Raw genomic sequence first — 22,934 nt, 5'->3', positions numbered from 1 at the left:
ATTGAAAGCTATTATTTAACAGAGCTTCTCCTAATTTTAGTCAGAAAGCTACTCTGTCTACGAAAAAGATCTGAATCATAGAACCGGTTTAGTCAGGAAACAAAACGTGTGAACACTGATACGGTAAGGGCCGAAGAGACGTTAGGAATTGCTTCGGACGAACACCTCGCTCGCTTTTCCCTACCCTGTATGTCTATATAAACACCACCAACCTGCTGCTCCTCTCACCCTCTCACCTCCGCAATTTAGAGAAAACTCACCACTTCATCCCCTTCCTTCCCTATTTAATCTAGCCAAAGCTAACCAATCACAATTAGTCATTGTTCTTGACCACTTTCTGTGCTTCAGCAAGCCTGAATTGCCCGAATTCTTCAGGTCCTGTAGCTCTTTGCTTGCTTGCTTTAGCTGGTTTTGATCCTAGGATAATGATCTTGACCTCCGGCAGCAGATACATCGTATTTTTCAGCACCTGCTTCCCGCTGGATCTAGAAAAGTACAAGAGCTTCTACTTTTGGATCTTCCAAATCTTCAATAGATACCACCACCTACCTCATCTGCACCTCACTACTCATCTGCCTGTTCTAATACCTACATATATGATAAATATCTGCTCATCTGCCTGAAATATTTACTTGGCAGTTGACATTAAAAGTAGCGATCTTCTTCTCCTTGGTTATCTTTTAGCTTTGCTCTTGCCAGAGATATTTGAATAGTTTGCAAGTGTACATTCGTTCGAATCAGTTACTTGAAGTAAGTAATGGGCACCACGACAATTCTGCCGCCCGGGTTCCGGTTCCACCCCACCGACGACGAGCTGGTCGGCTACTACCTCAAGAGGAAGGTGGACAACCTCAAGATCGAGCTCGAGGTCATCCCTGTCATTGATCTCTACAAGTCCGAGCCATGGGAGCTACCAGGTGTGTACATCATTTTGCCGTCTCACATGCTGTGACAGTCAACTGCTAGTAGTAGTTTTTGGTTCCTTCAGAGTTGAATTATGGCAAATGTAGAGGTGAACTTTTTCCTAAATAATTTCGCCACTGGAAGATAGATCCTTTGACCTACTAGCCTTTTTTTAGTTGCAAAATAAAATAGTGTAAATAGGAGAGGAACATGTCCGATGAGTTTTCAGTTGCTACCTAGCCAGAAAGTAAAAGGGCCTTTTGCCCTTTTTCTCTTCTCCCTCCCGGGCATCTGGCCTTTCTCTCTCTAGGCCGGTTGCAGATAAGTTCTATTATCACCTTTTTCAAAAGAAAATTGTTCATCATGCATATGCCATATTCTTTTCTTTAATACCGGCCCCACTTCCTAAGATTTCGTTGGAGTCTTTTTGACGGGGTATACGATGCACGGGGCTCGAACCCAGCGGGTGCGGCCGAACCGAGCGGCTTTGCCATCGGACTCCATGTCCGTTCGCTCATGCATGCCATATTCTCTGAAAACAATTTGCAATTAATAAACTTTTGCACGTACCCTTGCTTTTTGTATGCAATCATTGAACTGATTGAGAATTAGATACTCTACTTTTCTTGGTTGAATTAATTGTAGCTCAAAGTTAGTAGTAACTGATTGTTGCCGCGTGAATTGTGGCGGGTTTGCAGAGAAGTCGTTTCTACCGAAGCGTGACCTGGAATGGTTCTTCTTTTGCCCGCGGGACCGCAAGTACCCGAACGGGTCACGGACCAACCGCGCGACGAGCACCGGGTACTGGAAGGCCACGGGCAAGGACCGCCGCATCGCCTGCGACGGCGGCGTCTACGGCGTTCGCAAGACGCTCGTCTTCTACCGCGGCCGCGCCCCCGGCGGCGAGCGCACCGACTGGGTCATGCACGAGTACCGCCTCTGCCAGGATCTCGTCCACGGCGCATCCAACTTCATCGTACGTCCATCGATCGATCGATCAATCGTTGTGATACCATGTTGGCCATTGCTGATCGACTGAACTCATTGAGATGGTTCTTGTCTTGCAGGGCGCTTACGCGCTGTGCCGCGTGATCAAGCGGCACGAGGCCGGGCTGCTGCAGGGCGAGCCGCCGGCCAGGGCGAAAGGAGCAAGCACCGGCGGCGCAGCCGGCGCGAGAGGGCAGATGAGCAAGGTCTCCAGCAGCTCGTCTCTCGTCAGCAGCGAGCACCTCGGCGCGTACACGCCTACCAATTCCAGCCCTCCGCCTACAGATGTCAGCAGAGGAATGTGCACGATGGCTGAACCCCACGCCCAGCTCAGCGCACATGCCTTTTCGGCCACCGACGGGATGTCGAGCTCACTGACCTCGCCCCTGTTCAGCCACTCGTCTCAGATGTGGGCGGCGCAGGACACGTTCTTCTTCGTCGGCGACGACTTCCCTGCTGCCGCTGCGACCGAGTCGCGTTCGCACGTGCCTCTCTTAGGCGGCGACATGGGGAGCGTCTCGGAGCAAGAGCTGAAATGGGACGAGCTCACCTGCGCGGCAAACACGTTCTCAAATGGTTCTGGCCTCTGCTCATTTGTTGTTGTTCCTCGTCGGTGCCCCAGCACAGCAGCATGCATGTGAATGACGGCTTGAGCCTGAACGTTTGCAGGTGCGGAGATCTGGAACACCAGCCCGAGCCCGATGCTGTGCAGGCAGGCGAGCGACGGCATCGACGACCTGGCCGCGTGGTTCTCCTTCTCGTCGTCGGAGGAAAACAGGGTGGTCTTCTGATCTCCAACAACGGCACACCTCATCTGCAGATGTCAGAGCTTCTCCAGGAGACTGCAAGATAGCATCCTCCATATCTCCATATAGAGTACACTTAAAAAAGATTCTCTCTATATCTTTTCTTACTCTAAGGAACTATTCATATTCCATCTTTCGTATTCCACTTTCATATATTAATTTCTTGTAAATAGCCACATATATTTGTAATGGCTACACGCAAGACGACTATATTTACAATAGCACAAAAGCACTTTTATGTTTGTCGAGCACTTGAGGTACCCACTTTTGATCCCTCACCTGTTGAGGCCACACCCAATACTACAGAAATACACAAATTTTAAAATAACATCAGCTAGTCAAGAACTATTTGCTATCAATGAACATTTGTTCGGAATTGGACACAAAAACCAACATGTTGTTGGCTAACTAACCATGCCACCAGCCAACCACCGCACCAGATCATTGAGACAAAATAGACTCATAACTTGAGAAAGAATACCACTTTATGTAGTATTGATATCATCTATGTTTTTAAGTGACATTATCAAATCATATTTAAGAAATGCCGTGAGCTCAATGACTCTGCTATGTGCTCAACACGCATCTCCTTCATGACTAGGCTCCCTCGACCACAGGTAGAATGTAAATTTCCCTGCTCTAGCGAATCCTAGCCCACCATCATCCCTAGTTGTGAGCACAATGTTGTGCCATAGAAGCATGCTTGTTCTTGCCTAGCACAGACACTGTTATGTTGTTGGGGCTGTTTGTGATTGCCTAATTGGGGCGTGTGTTTATCAGCACTGCACCATGGAGAAATTTGGACAGGAAGCCTAAAATCATCTGCTAATTTCCATGCAAATCGTTCTTGCCCTGTACTGAAGACTGGAAAGGACAGCACTGTTTAATTTGTGAAGTTAAACTACCGATCGAATATTTGCAGTTTCTTAGCAGTGCCTTGCCGACCGGCCAGGAAAGAAATGATGAGGCGACAAGCATACGTGCATGCATGAATAACAAGGGCAAATAGGTCACCGTCATTCCAAGAATCTGACGGCGAAATGAGTTGTTTTGTTTAGCAAAATCTCAGATCAATTTTAAAGTGAAATTAATGAGAACTCTACTAAATGGTAGTTTATAGTTTTTGGTTCTCAGAGTAATTCTGTGAGAATGATTTTTTGAAATTAACTAAATATTATGAGCTAAAAACTAACTTACTCTGATTCACTTTTCTCACAAAATTATTTTCTACATAAAGTTTATCCTAAAAATCACTAAAGAATTACTTTCAGCAACAAAATCACTTTAAAAAAATCAATTTTGACAAAAAAAATTAAATTAAAGGTACTCTACCGAATAGACCTATAGTCATTATATTATTTTGGATAGATATGTCCTCTGCAAAGAGGAAGAAATTCTATCTTGGTCCATACATATCCTATCACCTATAGGAAATAGGAATCCTTTGAATTATCTGTTCCGTGTTCCATGAAGGGTGTCTGAACGTATGCATAATTATTGAGGTCGCACGAGTAAAAATTGATCCATCAATCTAAACACGCCATAAGAAAGCGAAATCGTAATCCCTTTATCTAGGTTCTTTTTAAAATAATATTATTTTATAGAAAATTGTAAAACTAATAGTTAAAATCGTAAAATTACAAGAATAGGTACACGGCACTCCATGTGCCGACATCTTATATGACAGTGGACTCAGGGGTCTGTTGCCACTTCGTACGATGACAGGTTTGTGTGTCGCAAATAATATCTAAAGAAAAATTCATAATTTTTTTATAATCTCGGATGAAGATGACATTTACATACAAATTGTACCTATCGATGAGATCTATAACTTTATAGTTGAACACTTTTCTATTTGAATCCGTTTAGGTGTCTACTAGTTAATTGCTCGTTCGTTGCAACAAAGAGCCAAAAAATTTCACTTCAAAAATAATTAGCCCGACATATGCTAGGAAGCGAATTACATGGAAAGTCGAAATTGAGGTTAGCTACTCTACCGATCAATAAAGTTTCTGTGAGCTTTGATTGGACAAGCGGGGGAGCGAGAAAACAGTTGGCTTACATGAGATCTATTTTTATGTCAATTAAACCAGCAGATTTGAAGAACAATGGTATGAAAATAATCCTACGAGACCCAATTAGCAGCAGAGGATGTCATACAGGAACTCTGGATGATAAAATTTGGTAAAGAACAATATATAATTAGAAATAGAAGGACCAGGTAAGATATTGAAGTATCCCATTAAGCATGTAGCCAGCACATGTTACCTTGGTATTATCTTGGTGCAAAGATATGGTATAGATCGGCCAAAGATAAAGGTGTCGCAGGATATACCTATATGTGAATTAAGATCATGTAACACATAAAGATTTAGATCAATAAATAATTATGTGGGCAGGGAAAAATCTCAAAGCTTAGTATCTTTGCTGCCGTTCGAGCTTTGTAAAATTCTTTAAGAGTAGCATGAGGTTATAATCTAACATACACACAAATTAAATTGTGCAACATATAAATATTAAGATCAAACAAAGAATTTTGGGAGAAGTGGAAAATAACATACCTTACTGGTGGTTCTGAAGCTTTTCAATTAGGGCAAGAGCATGGAACATAAGAAATGGGAAGAGAGAGGCGTTGCTCTTACTCTCCAGGTAGAATAGCTATGCGGGGTCTAACCCCAACCGCTCGCCTTCGTAGGACGGCTACGCCTCGGTATAGGTGTAGTCGTATTGATGCCTCGGCACCATAAGAGGACAATGCTATAAGTCATAAATATACTATAAGTGCCCCTTTATACAAAATGCACAACAAATTCAAATACTTTTGTAGAATTTGTAGAATACATTTTGTAATATCAACGCCACAACTTTAGTTGTCCCAAAAAAAAAATCATTTATATATCCACCCCCTCTCTGAAGTCTCTTCAAAATAGACCAGATGCATCAATAAAATGGAACCTTGGCTATGGTTCTCAAGCACACTGGAGTTAAAAACTGTTCAATTCATGGTGTGGAGAACAGTATAATTCATCACTGATCATATCTAACCATGGATATGTCCAAGGTACACATAAAAAAGAGATAGTTCTAAGTTATCGAGTAACCTAAGTATGACCGTTGAACTTGTGCAAGCATGGGAAAGTTAAAGTGGCTATAAAACAGAGTAAATAATAGTGTTAGCAACATGGTAACTGGCTATACAAATTTTTAGAAATTTATTTGTTAGCCAAGAAGATGATAGGCAATCAAGCATTCATTAGCTAAAGAGAATAATGGCACGGAGTCAAATGTGAATGATAATGCACATATGTTAGGCATTCAAGCATTTTATTGAATATGTTCAAGGCAATAGAAGACAAGTACCTATTTAGCTAGAGCGGAGTTGAGGAAGGCAAGCATATTTGACTCCTAAATGGCATGGCATTGCATCGGCGTTCTCCTAAGACAGTGTTGGTCCTGTGGGGTCCAGAGAGGAGCGTGCACAATTGCAACATCTCCATGTCAGGATCTCTCATGTTGTTGTCTCCATAATCCCAACGGCGGGGGTTAGATTAGGGCTTGGGCTTGGACTTGGGCTGGGGCTAGGGCTGTGGGAGGAGATCAGACGACCATCACGATGGCAATGGGTGGACGTCGTGGTGAGAAAGATGAGGCCGCGACGCTAGGAGACTTCTTCTCTCGGACGTCGCTGTTGCCACTGGCGACTGCACCCCTCCATGGCAACAGATGCCAAAAAAGCTTCTTAGGGAGGTGAGGAACATGGACAAGAGAGAGTAGGTAGTGCCGGTGGCGGAGAGGTCCGGTCACTGGTGTTTGGAGGAAGAAGGGGCGGCTTCGAAGAGGGAGGTGAATGGACAGGTTGCGGAGCACCCAAGAGTTGAAGCGTCGGGGATGGTCGATGGCAAGCGTCGATAGGGGGTAGGCTCCTCCGCCGTGTCCTGGTATCTTGCTCGGTGGAGAGCCACCGTGCCGACTCCCGCACCACGCCCGGACAGGAGCATGCGTCGCGCGCCGTTCGCGTCCTCGGCGCTGATGGTGACCGCCGCCTAGGAGGGTAGTCATGCTGGGCGCCGTGCCTGCGAGGGTAGCCGCACCGGATCCGCGCTAGGTAGGGAGGAGACGGCCGTCAGAGGCTGGTCTTCGGTGGCGGCTGCGGCTAGGGTTTTCGCATAGGAGAGATGTGAGAGAATGAGGGGCGTTGGGAGTGCGAGGGGGTAAGGTAGGGGTAAGGAAGAGTAATTTGTTGTGAAAGGCGATGGGTACTTTGGTTTTTTTTATGCGAGGGCAGCTAGTGTAAGGCAGGACGTCCTGTCTAGTGCGGAAACCACTACGTATTTTTTAAGTAGTAGAAAAAATATGGCTAAAAACTTTAGATCTAAAATTTATAATAATTTTTAAATAATAAAGTTGTAGATCTCATCTATAGGCATAATTTTTATATAAAAATAATTTTCATACGAGATCATATGAAAAAAATTATGATTTTTTTTTAAATTGTCTACGAGATATATAACCTATCGACATATGGAGTGACAACAGGCTCTCGGACCCAATAACATGTAAGGGCACGTACTTATAATTTTATACTTTTCACTATTATTTTTATAATTTTTTAATAAAATAATATTATTTTTTAAAAAAATCCTTCATCTGTAGGCGTAAGCTATAAAGATTATGGGTGGGCCTGGAAGCACATGGGCCGATCCAGCCCATGATGCCGGAAGGACACGCGGCCATTCCTTCCTGATGCTTCGCGACTCCCGCGGTTCCGCCTCGTCGCCGTCTGCAATGGCGACGGAGGCACTCTCGCGCCGCCTGGGCGCGGCCGTGCGCGGGCTCTGCGGCGCGTGGTACGGGCGCCACATGGCTGCCGCCGACCGCGCTATCCGCGCTCGCCTCCCCCTCGTCGACCTCGTCCTCGAGGTCCGAGACGCCCGCGTACGGAGCCTTCCCCCACTCCTCATTTGCTACTATTATCTTCCAATCGAAACACCAGTAGTAGAATCCATGGACTTGTGAACTCGCCCCGCAGGTACCGGCCTCCTCGGCGTTCGAGCCTCTCCGCCGCCGCGCCCTGGAACGCGACAGCCGCCGGGTCGTCGTGCTCAACAAGGCCGACCTGGCAGATCCGTCCGAAACCGAGGTAATCAAGTCTGAGCCCTGCGCTTCGCATTAGGAAAGATTACGACCAGTTCTGATATGCAAGAGTTGCTGGTGTTGGTGATGGTCCAGAAATGGGTGGCGTACATGAAGCAAAGGAGCTGCCCGTGCGTCGCGGTTAATTCGCACAGCCGGGAAAGCATCAAGGAGGTAGGCAGTGCTGTTTCTAGTGCACCTTGTTCATGGGAGTGGTATATGGATTTAGCAATTGGGTGGGTGATTCCCTTTTTTGCTACCCGAGATAGTCATATTCATGTCTGATTGGGGCAAGTTTTTTCTTTTTTCTTTTGTCCTTTTTAACTGCAATGTAGCTGTTGAGTGTTGTGCGATCGAGGATCAGGGAGATCAAGCTTGGCGAGAGTGATTGCGCGGGAACTGTTCTCCTGGTTGGGATTCCTAATGTTGGGAAGTCGGCCATCGTTAACGCGATGCATCAAATTGGGAGGATCGGTGCAGCAGGTGATATAGGCTGATTATTTGTTGCTTCTGTTGTTTGTGTGGTACCTGCTCTGATTCGGTTCTTATTATTATATTCCAATTGTTGTTGTCTATCTCAGAGAAGGGAAAGCTCAAGCATGCAATTGTGAGCAGCCATCCTGGAGAAACCAGAGATATAAGTGGATACAAGGTAATTTGCTTCCGTATCATGTAGTATACTCTAGGACGTGCCAGACGAATATGCAGCTTTTCCAGAGCGCTTGGTATTACTTGCTGCTATGTCGTTACAAGGTGAAGGTAATAATGCTTACCACTCTCTAGTCATGTGTACTACTAGAAGTTCAACGATGGGTAACATCATAAGCAGCATATAAGTTTTGTTTGCACAAGCAGAAGTCTGATTTTTTAAAGAAAAGGATGGTCCAACTGAAGAGTGGTTATTGTAGAAATAGCTGGAGTGAATGTGTTTTCAAGCCTCCAGTGCACACTATAAATAGCTATTTCAACTTTTTTTTTTGGCTTTGCAACTGCCAACCTGGTGGTCAAATGACATTTACTTACATCTTACGAGACCTATTGGTCTTTACAGGTTGCTAGTCATCCGAATATATATGTGTTAGACACTCCTGGTGTTCTGTCACCTAGATTTGTGAATGATGATTCTGGCTCCAGACTAGCATTGACAGGTACCAACTACTTTTAAGTTTACAGCTTCACTTGTAACTATAAATTATTATTATTATTATTATTATCTGATGCATGAACACTCTTTTGCAGGAGCGATCAAGGACTCCTTGTTAGAGGATTATGATACTGTGCAGTTTCTTCTTGCAATTGTGAACTCGAGGGGGGAATATAGGAAGTGGGAGAACTTGAATCAAATGGGAGATCACTTTTCTTGTGGTAATGCAATTACCTCCACGAGTCACAAGAAAAGGCAATATGTTTCAGATCATACCCAGGTGAGTGGCAAAGTGTTTTGAGTTCTATGCTTGATAAGTTACAGCCTAGTACCAACGGTGCAATTTCTCATGCTCGATACAAGAAAAATGAAATATTTCTCGTATTTAGTCTTTTTAGAATTATTTATAATTTTATTAGGAATGTGTAGTTCTCTGTTACAAAAGTATGCGGTGCTAACTTCTGTGTTGCATTTCTGCAGGATTTTATTGTGAAGGCTGTACGCCAAGTGCTTTTTGAGACTATATCATCGTTTAAGGGGGGTCTAGGAGAGGAGGATGGGTTCAGAAGATTGATAGACTGCCAATTTGTATCCTTGCAGGAGGCTTTCAAGGTTTCCACTGAATCAAGTGAGGATGTGCATAAACATGTTGCTATGAAAATACTCAATCTCTACCGTACAGGAAGGCTTGGCCATTACACTTTAGACCATGTTCCAGATGTCCGGCAGGAAGATGTTGCATAATTGTGCAGCAAATCAAAATAGTGACGGCGTGCAGCACAAAATAGTGACGGCGGACAAAATGATTACTAGAGGATGGCAAGTCAGCTAATCGTGCAAGCTCTGCAACACAACCAGAGAAATGGCAGTGCACCTGACGGTAAACTGCAGCTACTCCAAAGAGGTGTCGCAGAAAGTGGCAAAGTGGGAACAAATGCAGAGACTAAACATTTATCATGACATAACATGTCAAATGTTTGGTGGACCTCCATTGTCGCAAATGCACCAAGGCAGCAAAAGGAGGATTTATTTCGGATACCAATATGCAATATGGAAAAAGCGCAACAGGCGGGTCTTATTGAGAAGAGTTCAACTCATAAAGAGATTTCAGGCTCATGCAGCAAGACATCAAATTGTTGAAGCTTGGAACGGGAGAAGTCAGCACAGTAGGATAACTCGGTGTAGCCAATGAGAATTGAAGCTTTCGATGCCTGCTTATCAAGAACATTGTCGCCCTTGTTTTGTCCTCGGAAATACTCGTTCACACAAGCTACAACCTTTCGTGGTATTGTTAATGAGATTTGGTTAGCTTTTGAATTGAAACCAGTATCTGGAATGCGGACAAAAATTCGACAGTCCACAGTGTTGAGGATTTCCGCGATTTTGGCTTGGCTACAGCTCGTCTTATGCAAAGGTGGCAGTTCTTAGGCCCACTTTGGAATGGAGGAAAATTGTAGGAATTTTGGAGGATTCTCCTGTAAGAAAATTTCGTATCAAGCTTTTTGGAACACAGGATTGGTCTTCTCAAAATCCTACGAAATTACTATGGAATAGCTTGATCCATAGGAATTTTAGAGGATTTCTAGCATGAGGTCTAACCTCATGTGAAAAAAAATCATTTGTATCTATCTCTTATCTAATTTCTGTGTTTTTCTTATGCTCCGTTCAAACGATTATTTCTACAGTTTTTTAAAGGGACTTACTAGTAATTTGTATTTTGTTTGCGTCAACACATGTGGCGCGCATTTGGAGTCACAAAACTTACAAGCTAGAGAGGAGCGAGCCAAGCGGGCGTGTATCATGCAGGAGACGACTAGTACGTCTAAGCGACCCTACAAAGTTCGAACTTACAGGATCAATCAGGCTAGTGAAGTACATGGTCTAAAAAAATGACTGGTGAAGTTGCATAGCTCTTTTGAAAGGAAATAGTGAAAGGAGATTGAGTCCCATGTAAAGCACACTGAAATCCGGCTGAAAATCAAGCAAACGTAAGTCTGAGCACACGAGCTGTAAAAACAAAGCAGGTACATAACATTTGGCCACGAAACTTATCTGATCTCGGACGACTTGTTTTCAGCGAACGGGCTAAGCACGGATCTTCGTGACGCAGAATAAATACATAGATCGATTTTACCTAAAGTCGATATGAACAGACAAATGGTGGAGGGTTGGGACCTCGACGCGAGTGGTGAAGGATTTAGATCTCGACGCGATCGAGGTTGATGTTTTCGAGGTGCGGAGGGTTAGGATCTCGATGCGACTGAGACTGGTGCTTTCGAGGTGGCGGAGTGTTTGGACCTTGACGTGATCTAGACTGATGCCTTCAAAGTGACAGAGGGTTTGGACCTCGACGCGACAGAGGTATGCCTTCTTAGTACCGAGATAGCGATATGTGTTGACTTGTAGTAAGTAACTGATAGGCGTGATGAAGATAGTGTGCCTGACTTCAGCATAATTGGTCTAAGCTGTGAGTTAAATCACCGTTGGTTCTGGACGTCGGAAACCCTGCCATAGGGTAAGGCTGTCGTAGAGAAATTGCTTTGTTTGACTCCTGGAGTTTCACGCTGGCTGCCACTTGCATGCACTGAAAGTAGGTTAGGTAATAAGTGTGATGGGATGTGTGCGCAAAAAATTAGGGTATTTATGTGGCCATTTGTTTTTAGATCTTGATTGGATTCGTCGATAGCAGCTTTATAAGCCAGGTGCATCCTTGGGACACTCCTAGCCCAGAGTAAGATGAGATTTCTTCTTTGTAACTCGTATGGCATCACCACCTAGTGCAGGCGCAAATGGCCGAGGTGACCTACCGTCAACACTGGCGCTAGTCCCCCCAGCTATACTGCTACCGAGGACGGGTGATCTTCGAGCCCTGCTCGCCGGACTGCCGCTAGCCACCATTGTCCTGCCTTCCCTGTAGAGGGGGTCGTGCTCGATTACCCTGGGCTGACCTCTGGCCTGTGCGGTTGCTCCGATCGAGGTTGTCAATATCTCTGATGATGAAGAGGATGTTGACTAGGATCTCTTGGAGAAGGAGATCGACAAAGAGGAGAAGGACGAGGAGGGAGCTAGAGAGAAGGTCAAGGAGGCATCCTCTACCTCATCGTCGTCTTCTGACGGTGGGCACTACTGCATCAGTCTTCGAGGCAGGGCGCATACAGGAAGCAGACGACTATAGTTGATGCCCTTAGTTATGATCCTCCGAATATTGCTTTTCATAGAACATTGGTGGAAGATAAGCTTGTGTCTTGTATGACCTGGTGGCAAGTCACATATATCAAGTTAAATGATGAACATGATGATTTTAGATGACTCTTAACTCTAAGTGGTCAGTTCTCGGTAAACTCAATGTAGAGGGCAATACTAAATGATAATATTATAGCTAATAATCATTTCTTATAGAAAATAAAGCTTCTTTTAAAGATTAAGATCTTCTTATGGTTCTTAAACAAAGAAGTCGTCTTAACTAAAGATAACTTAGTGTAAAGAAATTAGCAAGAGAATGAAAAATGTTGTTTCTGCAATTGCAATGAGACAATTCAACATCTTTTCTTCTATTGCAATTTTGCTAAGTTCATTTGAAAAACAATTCAAGTTATTTTTGGCCTTCATCCCCTAGTAGTGTATCCAATATGTTTGGATCCTAGATAAATAGGCTAGGGAAGAGGCTTAAGAGACAAATTTTTTGGCGGCCACTGCCATTTGTTGGGTGTTGTGACTTAGTCGAAAAGATGTAGTTTTTGATAAGACAAATATACACTCTTCTATATATGTTATCTATATAAGTACATATTGGATCAGATTTTAATCGTTAGTTCAAAAGGAAGAGAACTGTACCACGATACAACCTGACTTCACCAGGCCACCCAATGTGCTGCAATCACTGCTTCATCCACCGACCGCATATCGTATTCACTCACATGCCTTCTATATACCATTCGCCTTCACCTCCACTATGCAAAAGGGATGAGACGAACAAAGGGGAAAATGCAAAAGGATTAGTAGTTTGCAAATCGTGACCAAGGAAGGGCAACAGGACAGACAACACACTTATTTGTTCTATGGGAATCGCATGCATGCCTGGTAATGAGCTATATATGGGACCTGGGATTCACACACTAGTTCGGAATGAGTGGCGTCAGGAAACGCAGTGGGACAGAAACATTTTTAGCTTCTGTGGATACAGTGGTTGATACCACAGCCCATTGTTAACTTCTCTTGCGTTTATTGTTGTTCTACATTACACTGTAGAATATATACTAGAGAATTACAGATGGCTAATCATCTCGTTGGCCCAAGTTGGTAACTAACTGGTCTTGTGCACCCTAGCTAGCTCATGCAGTAGCTAACCTCCCATGGAACTTGGCTCAGATGGAACTGCTTCTTTTTCATTTAACTCTCTATTGTATATTAGAGTACACAAGTAGTTTAAAATTCTAAAAGTTTTTTTTAGTAAATTAGAGCTCACTAGCAACCTATTTTAATTGGTTTGATTGAAAAATCCTAAGTCAATATTTAATCAAAATTCTCCAAATAAACCTACTTTTATAACTTATCGTAATTTTTAATACCTCAAATAAATTCCTAAAAACCAGGAAAAATTCACTAATATTCTTCTCATGTGATGTAATAATTCATAAAAATGTTTCCAACCCCAGATTATTTGATGAAAAAATGAGCTCCTCTGTAATACTCTATTTATATATATATATATATATATCATTTCATGTCATATTCTCTTTTTAATTCAATTTGAATTCAAACATGTACAAATTCATCCAAATATTGCACAATTAATGGGTAAGTTCACTAAAAGATTATCATAAAATACCGCACCAGATAATCTAGGGTAAGTTCACTAAAAGATCATCAGTGCAATACGGTATAAACCGATAGACAGTTGAGATAGATACCTAATATACATACATTTAGAAAGTATAATCATGAAAGATAACTAATATGGCTTCATAAATCACAAGTTTGCAATGTAGGATAAGGGTAACTTACACGTATAATTTACATAAATAACTGAAAGGACAAAGCTAAACAAAATAATAATAAAATAGTTGAAATGATTTGGATTCAATGTCTAACTTATAGTTGTACTAAAACAATTGAGATAGATATATAGCACATGATAAACTACAAATATAGTTACATAAATAATAGGTAAGCTCCTTACTATTATGCAGAGCAATCTTACTATCGACAAAAGCTATGTTCAAATCATAGCCAAAGTTTAATCAACAATTTAAAGCTTGTGCGAGCTATTATTATACTAACAGAGGCACATGCCCTAGTTCTTTTTTTTTTTCACCGAGAGAGATGAAGGTAGTGATGATTTTTTTATGATGATAAAATAACCTAGGGTACGTTTACTAAAACAATATCACATGAAATGATAAAAATATATATAATAGAGCATTATAAATGAACTCACTTTTCACCAAATAATCTAGAGTTGAAAATATTTTTATAAATTATTACATCACATGAGAAGAATATTAGTGATTTTTTTTTCTGATTTTTGGGAATTTATTTGAGACATTAAAAATTACTAGAATTTATAAGAGTAGGTTTTTTTGGAGAATTTAATTAAATATTAGCTTAGGATTTTTGTATCAACCCAATTAAAATAGGTTGCTAGTAAGCTCTAGTTTACTTATAAAAATATTTAGAATTTTTTACCACTCGTGTACTCTCAAATAAAATCAAAATTTAAATAAAAAAATACACAAATATAAACATAACATAATCCAGTAGACAAGAATGTGGCCCTCGGTTGTTAACCGTTGAATGAGACGTGGGCTGATCATATTTTACGTATTTTTAAATCTTATAATCGGCTAGGAGTATAAGGTATCGTTCATTTATTAAAAAGATCTTTATCTTATCTGATGAACGAGCGACGGTAACGATTTTGTAATTTTGCAAATATTAAAAAATAAAATATAAAAATAAATAAATAAATTCTAAAAATGCACTAACGGACACGTTTGCACTAGCGACGCGCGGGCGCTGAACCAACGCCCTGGCGTGCCTAGGCACGCCAATTCTGAAAGGCCGCGCGGGGCCCATATCACTCCAGTCCCTGGTACTGGTACTACACTTCACCCTGAAAAGTCGTCTCACGTCTCGTAGAGAGGCTCAGCTCTGACGCCGCACCGATGCATGCCTATCTGTGGACTCATTGGCGCTTTCCATAACGACAAACTCGATCGCAGAACAAAAATAGGCACCAAGGATATTAGTGCAGGCTGAGAGGATGGATGATATATTCATTAGCATGTTAGTTTGACAAAGCATAGAAGTGCAAAAAGTAGTATAACAGGCATTACAATCCGGTGGCTTCTGATTAGACAGATGGAAAAGGTACGGGGTCAATGATGTCTGGGATGGTCGTATCACGGCTCAGCAAGCAACACCAATCGATGCAGCAATTCCATTTTTTTTCTTTCCGAGAAACAGGGTACTCCGGCATTCCTTAAAGAATGATGGAAGCTACTAAGCATTACATAAAAAAAAATGTGTTAACATCATCGTCAAAAGACTAGCTAGCATAACCAGTCAAATCTAATTGTCATCATGTGAGGCGTGAGATGCATCCTCCTTCGTCGCCTGATGCCGCTCTAGTGGGGGATATGAGAAGTTTCTTCAGCCCCACAACTTAAGTTGATGCTGCGGTTCACTCTATTGAGATGTCGTAAATGTCGATAAGTTTGAAGGGTTGTCCTTGCTAGGATCTACCTCCATGTCGCGCTAGGCAGCCTTTGCCATCGTCGAACAGGGACACAATCAGAGTGCAACCTTGCCTTAAAAAGGTGGGCTCGAGGCAGGTGTTACCACTGCATCGCCCGTGACCACCAAGTCAACTCCTACCAGGATTCTTTTCGATGTGTCTGCTACCGTCACCCTAGGCACTGAGAGTGATAATGTCGTCTTCGGTCCCCCACTCCGCATACTCGCTCCTCGTCTATCCAACCTTGTACGGAACAAGCTCGAAGCTAGGCGGAGATCGTGCATGGGTCTCTGTCGCGAGGGCATCGCATCCCGTCATTGACTTCTCCTAGACCATTTGCTAGGTATTAAAAGGACACCAGCCCTATCTGTCGCAACAAAGACAGTGCTTAGAGTGGTTGATGATGTCACGTCTCATGATTTGATATTCCTGGACTTTCAGTCCATGCTTGTGCCTCTGGTGGCGGCGCTGCGTTCAAAGCTCCAACAATTGATCATGACCCACTTGGAGGAGGTGGTGCGCCCCCTCGGGATGAGGCTTCTACCATCAAGCTGTGGCTGGCACGTGTCGACAGCCACCTGGAGGACCGCACATAGGTGATCAGGGAGGGCCCCTCTGCTGATAACATGGTCGGCTTTCTTTAGCCCATGCTCTCCATTTCGGCGCTCTCCGATCCCGGCAATCACCTCTTCACTTGTGGCTGTTTGCACACCTCCAGTGGTATATGACAAGCGAGGTCGTGTCTGCAACTATTGTCTCAAATTGCCAGGGCTTCCCGTTATTGATGAGGTGGACACTGTGGTCACATGGACCTCTGTTGCAAAAAAGCATAAGGAGGCGCCCACGGAGCATATGCTATCATAAATTGTCACATTTGTCAACCCTTTGTTTGCCGTTGAGAAGGATGCCTCTCTTGAGAATCCTTGTGTCGGTCACCATGGATCTTCTAGATGATTTTGACCATGTTTCCTTTCACCGAAATGTCAGGTTGAGATCTAAAAGTGGATCTTATGACTTGAGCAAAGAGCAAAGCAACTGGTACCGTATTTTTCTCATCATCGGATAAGTCACCCTATGCTACAAGCTGCTGACCCAACCATACACACTAAGGGAATTACAGTTCGGACGTCCTGCCAAAACTGCCGCCCTCTCCTCTCCTCCCCTCCCGTAGAAAAATGCTCTCTGGCTTGGCTGCCGAGTACGTCGTCGATTGCACCCAGGAGAAGGTAGTATTATCTGTCCCTGTTACTGTATTCGCAGGCACCTTAACCATAAACAAAAGCAAGAGAAGATGCAGCCGCAGATTCGCAACGACCAAGGCGCCACATCTTACACCAGATATTGTTACACTGCAGCCTAATTACCAGAGTTAACAGCTTGTAAGTACAGTGGCAGAATCACTGTTAAACCAATTACAGCAGGTAAAGTGTCAAATGTTTGTGATACAACTAAAGGTGAATCAATCAATCAATCAATCAATCAATCAGCACCAGAGCAGTTGGGTGGGTTGCTTCGATCGGACACACCATGGGCCACAGCGAGGTGAGATCCGGATCCTACCGGATGCGCTGACAGCTCATCGCTAGGCCCCCGCCAGCCGCCTCCCCCCGTGACCACCTCGCATTTATTGCGAATCCCAACTCCGCCCCCTGCATCTCTTGGCAATTAAGCCCTTCCACTTCCATTTCTATACACGCTCCCAGCGCCGAATCAGTCATCCCCCCCCCCCCCCCGCTCTCTCGCTCGCTCGCTGTGCGGGGTACGAGGATGGTGGCGGCGGCGGGGATGGCGCCGGCGACGGCGGAGGCGGTGGAGGAGCTCACGCGGCTCTACAGGGACCTGCCGCCGCGGCCGGCCGTGGAGGAGGTGGAGGCGGCTGCCGCGGTGCTCGCCTCGGCGGACGCGGAGGAGGAGGCGCGCCTCGCCGAGATCGCAAGGGAGGAGGCGGCGGCGGCGCGGGCGGGGGAGGAGGGGGTTCCCGCCGAGCTCCTCGCCGTGCTGGGGGAGGCCAGGCGCAACGCCGTGCGGCTCCGCGCGATGCAGCAGCGGAAGGAGGCCGCGCACGTCGTCGAGCTCGAGAGGAGCTTCAAGGTGTTCGACGAGCTCATCCAGAGGGCGTCGCGGGTGGTGTCCTCCGGCGAAGGAGGCGAAGTCGACGTGGGGGGTGCCCGTGCGGTCGTCGTCGACGAGGTCGTGGAGGTGGAGGCGAAGAGGAAGCCCCAGGCGGCGCTGGCCGCCGCGGCGACGGAGATAGACAGCGGGAGCAAGGGCGGCTTGGGCTTGGAAGCGAAGGCCGTCTCGTCGCTGCGTCGCGCTGCCTCTGCAGGTATTACGCCTTCTCATTTCATTTAGCTCCCCCCACCCCGCGGCAAATTTTGGTGAATTTCCCCTCTGCAGGTGTTGTCTTTGCGTTTCATTTCGTTTCCCCCAAATTTAGGTTAATTTCCTCTGGAAAATTAAAATCAGGTTACTTGTTTAAAACTCGAAACCCTAAGTCTATACCTCTATGGTGACGTAGAATGTTCGAACGCTATGTTTATATTGACTTGTCTGGGATTTGTTCTGTGAATTTTGCTAGTTACCCGAATTTGAGTCTGCATATTTTGGAGGTGATGGTTCCATTAAGCTAGACTATTTCCTTTAGGAAATCTCGAGTAGAACCTAATAGTTGAATCAATGCAACAACCACTTTACTAAATTTGTTGCTGCTGATTTTTATTTTTTGGCTGCAACTATGGTAACATACCGTCGTTCCGTCCCATAGCAGTTTGTTTATAAGTGACTTATTCCCAGGATTCCATGATACTAGCAGTTTAATTATTATAACCACACTTTCCTTATCTGTAGTTCATTAGTGCTAGTAATTGGAAATAATGAGGCATGGGATGTGCAGTTTGTGATGATTCTCTGTGTTAGTTATGCTGGACTGTTTCGCTAAGGAAAATTCTACTAGAACCAAATAGTTGAATCAGTGTAACAGGCCAGTCTAATTAATTTATTGCTGGTGATATATTTTTTCCTACAGCTTAGTAGCATGTTATTTGGTCGTGCTGCTATTTTTTTTTTTACATTATAGGATGCCATGGTGTTAGTTATAATATGAGGCATGGGCTGTGTTTCCCTTCTCGGTAGCTCACTACTAGTAGTAGGTATTGGAAATGAGGCAGGGGCTGTGCGATTTGTGATTATTCGGTATGCTAGCTGCCTGTATTACGTGATTCTCTAGTTTTGGTACGAAATATCTCCACTCACTTTTCACATTTGGCCACTGACTATTGTTTGTTTCAAATGGAATTCGACAGTAATTTGTCATACAATAAATGCGCACACATTTTTGCGATGATAGTTCTTAGGTATCTTACTCCTTCTTCGGCTGTATTAAACCTTGCACTTGGATTGTGGTATGTCAAATGCAGATGGTCTTGGGACAATCTTATGTTGGTGTCTGGCAGGCACACTACTAGGATGTGTATTTTGGCTACTTATACCTATATTCTGTGGGATATGTTTCAAAATTTGGTGGTGAAAATTCACTTATTTTTAATAAATAAGAGATGGTGTAAGTATGCTATCGTGGTATAAATGATGAACAGTTAGTCACTTTGTTTTTGTTGACTTTTGATGTGCTCTTCTGTAGGCCTAGGCATTCTTAGGTGAGACGACCTGCTAACATAAACATGATTGATGTTTTGATCTGTCAGTGTTTGCATTATCATAAAGTTTAACATTTCAACTTCCCACAGGCAGTGACACAGAGAAGTTGAGCCTTATCCAAGTAGCAAGCCTTATAGAGTCATCAGCAAAGAAAGGGACCACAGAGCTCAATCTTCGGGGGAAGCTGGTGGACCAAATCGAGTGGCTCCCTGTCTCACTTGGAAAGTTACAAGATGTTACTGAGCTCGATATATCTGAGAATAAGATCATGGCACTCCCTTCAACAATTGGTAGCCTTAGGTACTTGACCAGGCTCGACCTCCACTCAAACCAGCTGATCAATCTGCCTGATACCTTTGGTGAACTCTCCAGCCTGATGGATCTTGACTTGCATGCAAACCAGCTTAAGTCTCTTCCTACATCATTTGGAAATCTCACGAGCCTGGCAAATCTTGACCTGAGCTCAAATATATTAAAGGTCCTTCCTGATTGTTTAGGAAAGTTGACAAACTTAAGAAGGTTAATTGTTGAGACGAATGAGCTTGAGGAGCTACCCTATACTATTGGATCTTGCACCTCTCTTGTGGAGTTGAGATTAGATTTCAATCAACTAAAAGCCCTTCCAGAAGCTATTGGGAAGTTGGACAAGCTGGAAATCCTCACATTACACTACAACAGAATCAAAGGCCTGCCTACAACAATTGGCCAGCTTACCAGATTGCGAGAGCTGGATGTCAGTTTCAATGAAGTCGAAATGATCCCTGAGAACATTTGCTTCGCAGCCAGCCTTGTGAAGTTGAATGTCAGCAGGAACTTTGCCGACTTAAGAGCACTTCCGAGATCAATAGGGGATCTGGATATGCTAGAGGAGCTAGACATCAGTAGTAACCAGATAAGAGTACTGCCAGATTCATTCAGTCTTCTTTCGAAGCTACGTGTATTTCATGCCGATGAAACTCCTCTGGAAGTACCACCTAGAGAAGTTGTGAAATTAGGGGCTCAGGTGTGAATTGCAATGTTCTGCTATATTTTATTCACTAACTTTTGTCCTTCATTGACTGAATGATGTTTCTTCTGCATGTCAGGAGGTAGTTACGTACATGAAAAATATGGTTGCTGCAAGAGGAGCAAGCCATAAGGAAACAGATGGAAAAAGCTTCTGGGCATGGCTCCGCTCACTGTTGGGCTGCTGCAAAAAGGGCCAAGAGCTGGAATCAGTTCCAGCTTAGCTGAAGCATTTTATCTGTATGTATTGCTATGAATTGTTTACGATGTTGTTATCGATCTATCTCTCAGAGAAATGAGATATGGATAATTAGTAGTTGCTCTTCTTGTTGATTTTGTTTTGGCCTTATGTTTGTGTGTGGTTGTGTAGCTTTCTTGTATGTAAGGTTCATTTCTTGTTCAGCAAAACCTAAAGATTCGTCTGTGTATAACCTCACCTGTATGATACAATAGTGTCACCTTCCATTAAATAAGGCACACTGTCCAAAATTTCTGTCAGACTGGCATCTCGCGTGCTGTTGACTTCATATTAGGATCACTGTTCCTTCGCTGTCATATTTTATGCTATTGCTCCTTCACTGTCTTTGAAGCGACATATGACGATGAAGATGTGTGTGTACCTGATTCTATGACATAGCTATTATCCTAATTTGTCAAACACGAAGCACCATATGTCTTCATCCTTATACAGTGTGTGCTTGATGGTAATACATGGCTTTATTTTATTTATTCACTAATACCAGTACGCCGTTGAACTAGTTAATTCTTGCATAATTTGTCCTTTGAAACCATTTTCTCTTGGTCCCTTCCCTGTAGGTCAAATCTGTCTTGGGCATCTGATTGATTTTTATGTTGTTCCCGCAACAGCTGGAATATTGAAAGATTCAAAGAAGGTAAAATAATTCAAACTGTGAGTGAACAACATCTGCCTGCAATGCAGGTGAGATTCCAGAGCTCTTCCAGGCTTGTTGCCGTGCTTATCTTTCCGCATTATCTTAGTTGGTTGCTGTGCTTGTCTTTACATTTTTTCAGTCACATAAATTTCTGTGCAGCGTCATAAAGTATGTCTTTTTTTCTTTTCTTATTGCTGTGTTAGAGTAAAGAGATGATTACTTCTTGTGCAATATATCTCCTTGAGTGCACATCATGATTACTGCAAAGTGTGCAATTAGTTGAATTCCAGGGTCAATTAAGTTGAATAGGTGGGAGTTCATTGATTGTGGCTGTATTTGTTCTTCCTAGATGATTTGTTAGGATCCAGGGCTGATGGCTCCATCTGAGCTTCCGATACTTATCTAGACATAAACTGCATTATGTAGAATAGCGTTGTGTTGAGAGTAGGTCACATCAGCATTGGAACAAGTCTGTGCTGTACCTGATGAAAGCGTGGCCTAACCTTTGTTTGAATATGTCAACTGCCCATTAAAATCATGTCCTTCGTGGTACTAAGTTGCGCCTGGCATCTGACCAAACTGTGTTGTTGCATCATGGTCTTGGGCTAGGACGACTCATGATTCATTAGATCTGTGCGCATCTATAAAGATTTGTATATTTGAGTTCAAAATCAGACACTCTGCTATAGTTAGCTGGCTTGGGGTAATTGTTAATATTTGTATTTGTTACCTATAGTTGTCTATATTTTCCATGGTAATACATTTCACTTTCATTCTATTTTATCATTTCATCTGAATTATTGCAAGTTGCCAAGTGACCTGCTCTAATCTCCTTGCCTTTCATACTGTTCTCTCGCAACTTTGGGCTTTACATTTTGTTTGTGTGTGTCATCGCAGGTGTTGGGCTGTTCGTAGAGGAAATTGCCGACATTGACGGTTTATTAGACGTGGCCTTTATGAATGCTACTACGGGATCCTTTGGCGGACCGTTGCGCCTTCTGTAGTTTTCTTAAACATTTATTTTCGAACCTATTGCGTTTCGTTAGGGGCCGTAGTTGGCGGGAAAATGGGCTCTAAACTTTTAGTAACGGGCCTAAAGCACTTCGTGAATGATATCATCTCTGGAGCGAATGGGCCCAATTGATGATGGGCCACAAAAACGCCTTAAGGCCATAAATGGGCCCAACATCACTACACATGGGTCGGAAACGCTGATGGGTCACGTGCTACATGAACACATGGGCCTACTAGGGCCCACAAAGCAACAATATTGGCCGGCAATGTACCTGTAACGGGTCTATATATCAGTACAGGCCGTGGTGGGCCCATAATGGAAAATTTTGGGCATTCAATGGGCCCGTAACGAGTGTAGTTAAGTCATAATAGGCCTACAAAGCAACAATATGGACCGTCAATACGAATGATCTGGTAATTTGGGCCCAAGCAATTTATGGGTTCCATATGAGCGTACAACTTTCATACGGGCCCAATATCAATACACATGGATCACAAGTGATGATGGGCCCGTTTATGACCTATATGTTGTTCTTGTGGCCCATCATCACTGCACATGGGCTGTAAATGGGCCTCAAGGCCCAGAAAGCAACAATATGGGCTGTTAATGGGCCATAAACGGGCCAACATTGTACATGGCTGTAATGGGCCTGGTAGGC

The 22,934-nt window shown here is 43.6% G+C and overlaps 3 protein-coding genes across 5 annotated transcripts; all 3 read left to right on the top strand.

Moving 5' to 3' along the window:
* Window positions 1-232: 232 nt before the first annotated feature.
* LOC133907927 (NAC domain-containing protein 96-like) lies at window positions 233-2,938 on the top strand. Its single transcript, XM_062350052.1, has 4 exons — window positions 233-917; window positions 1,602-1,879; window positions 1,971-2,466; window positions 2,560-2,938. Exons 1-4 carry the CDS (start codon window positions 758-760, stop codon window positions 2,679-2,681), a joined length of 1,056 nt encoding a protein of 351 aa, XP_062206036.1. The 5' UTR covers window positions 233-757; the 3' UTR covers window positions 2,682-2,938.
* Window positions 2,939-7,384: 4,446 nt separating this feature from the next.
* LOC133907728 (DAR GTPase 2, mitochondrial-like) lies at window positions 7,385-10,688 on the top strand. The gene is made up of 8 exons (XM_062349808.1): window positions 7,385-7,631; window positions 7,726-7,836; window positions 7,926-8,003; window positions 8,165-8,312; window positions 8,411-8,481; window positions 8,881-8,977; window positions 9,069-9,253; window positions 9,454-10,688. The coding sequence occupies exons 1-8, from the start codon at window positions 7,440-7,442 to the stop codon at window positions 9,715-9,717; spliced, it is 1,146 nt and encodes a 381-aa protein (XP_062205792.1). The 5' UTR covers window positions 7,385-7,439; the 3' UTR covers window positions 9,718-10,688.
* Window positions 10,689-17,375: 6,687 nt separating this feature from the next.
* LOC133907335 (plant intracellular Ras-group-related LRR protein 5-like) lies at window positions 17,376-22,663 on the top strand. 3 transcript variants are annotated; one of them, XR_009907952.1, is made up of 5 exons: window positions 17,376-18,035; window positions 19,453-20,366; window positions 20,449-20,608; window positions 21,185-21,261; window positions 22,159-22,663. XR_009907952.1 is itself a non-coding variant. In XM_062349354.1 (3 exons), exons 1-3 carry the CDS (start codon window positions 17,477-17,479, stop codon window positions 20,590-20,592), a joined length of 1,617 nt encoding a protein of 538 aa, XP_062205338.1. In that variant the 5' UTR covers window positions 17,376-17,476; the 3' UTR covers window positions 20,593-20,866. The 3 variants fall into 3 exon arrangements, 1 of the variants encoding a protein (XP_062205338.1); XR_009907951.1 differs by having other exon boundaries at window positions 21,185-21,308; XM_062349354.1 differs by lacking the exons at window positions 21,185-21,261; window positions 22,159-22,663 and having other exon boundaries at window positions 20,449-20,866.
* Window positions 22,664-22,934: the final 271 nt, after the last annotated feature.

This window comes from Phragmites australis, chromosome 24 (assembly GCF_958298935.1).
Source record: "Phragmites australis chromosome 24, lpPhrAust1.1, whole genome shotgun sequence".
NCBI lineage: Eukaryota > Viridiplantae > Streptophyta > Magnoliopsida > Poales > Poaceae > Phragmites > Phragmites australis.
The sequence above is the reverse complement of the archived record's forward strand: the minus strand, read 5'-3'. Positions and strand labels throughout refer to the sequence as shown.

What these genes read in the sequence shown, in the direction of transcription:
- LOC133907927 (XM_062350052.1), top strand. Translation starts at nt 758, where the DNA reads ATGGGCACCACGACAATTCTGCCGCCCGGGTTCCGGTTCCACCCCACC. An exon ending in CGAGCCATGGGAGCTACCAG is followed by an intron (nt 918 to 1,601) that starts GTGTGTACATCA and finishes GCGGGTTTGCAG; the next exon opens with AGAAGTCGTTTCTACCGAAG. An exon ending in GGCAAACACGTTCTCAAATG is followed by an intron (nt 2,467 to 2,559) that starts GTTCTGGCCTCT and finishes GAACGTTTGCAG; the next exon opens with GTGCGGAGATCTGGAACACC.
- LOC133907728 (XM_062349808.1), top strand. Translation starts at nt 7,440, where the DNA reads ATGCTTCGCGACTCCCGCGGTTCCGCCTCGTCGCCGTCTGCAATGGCG. An exon ending in CAGATCCGTCCGAAACCGAG is followed by an intron (nt 7,837 to 7,925) that starts GTAATCAAGTCT and finishes GTGATGGTCCAG; the next exon opens with AAATGGGTGGCGTACATGAA. An exon ending in CTCCAGACTAGCATTGACAG is followed by an intron (nt 8,978 to 9,068) that starts GTACCAACTACT and finishes ACTCTTTTGCAG; the next exon opens with GAGCGATCAAGGACTCCTTG.
- LOC133907335 (XM_062349354.1), top strand. Translation starts at nt 17,477, where the DNA reads ATGGTGGCGGCGGCGGGGATGGCGCCGGCGACGGCGGAGGCGGTGGAG. An exon ending in GCGTCGCGCTGCCTCTGCAG is followed by an intron (nt 18,036 to 19,452) that starts GTATTACGCCTT and finishes AACTTCCCACAG; the next exon opens with GCAGTGACACAGAGAAGTTG. An exon ending in TTGTGAAATTAGGGGCTCAG is followed by an intron (nt 20,367 to 20,448) that starts GTGTGAATTGCA and finishes TCTGCATGTCAG; the next exon opens with GAGGTAGTTACGTACATGAA.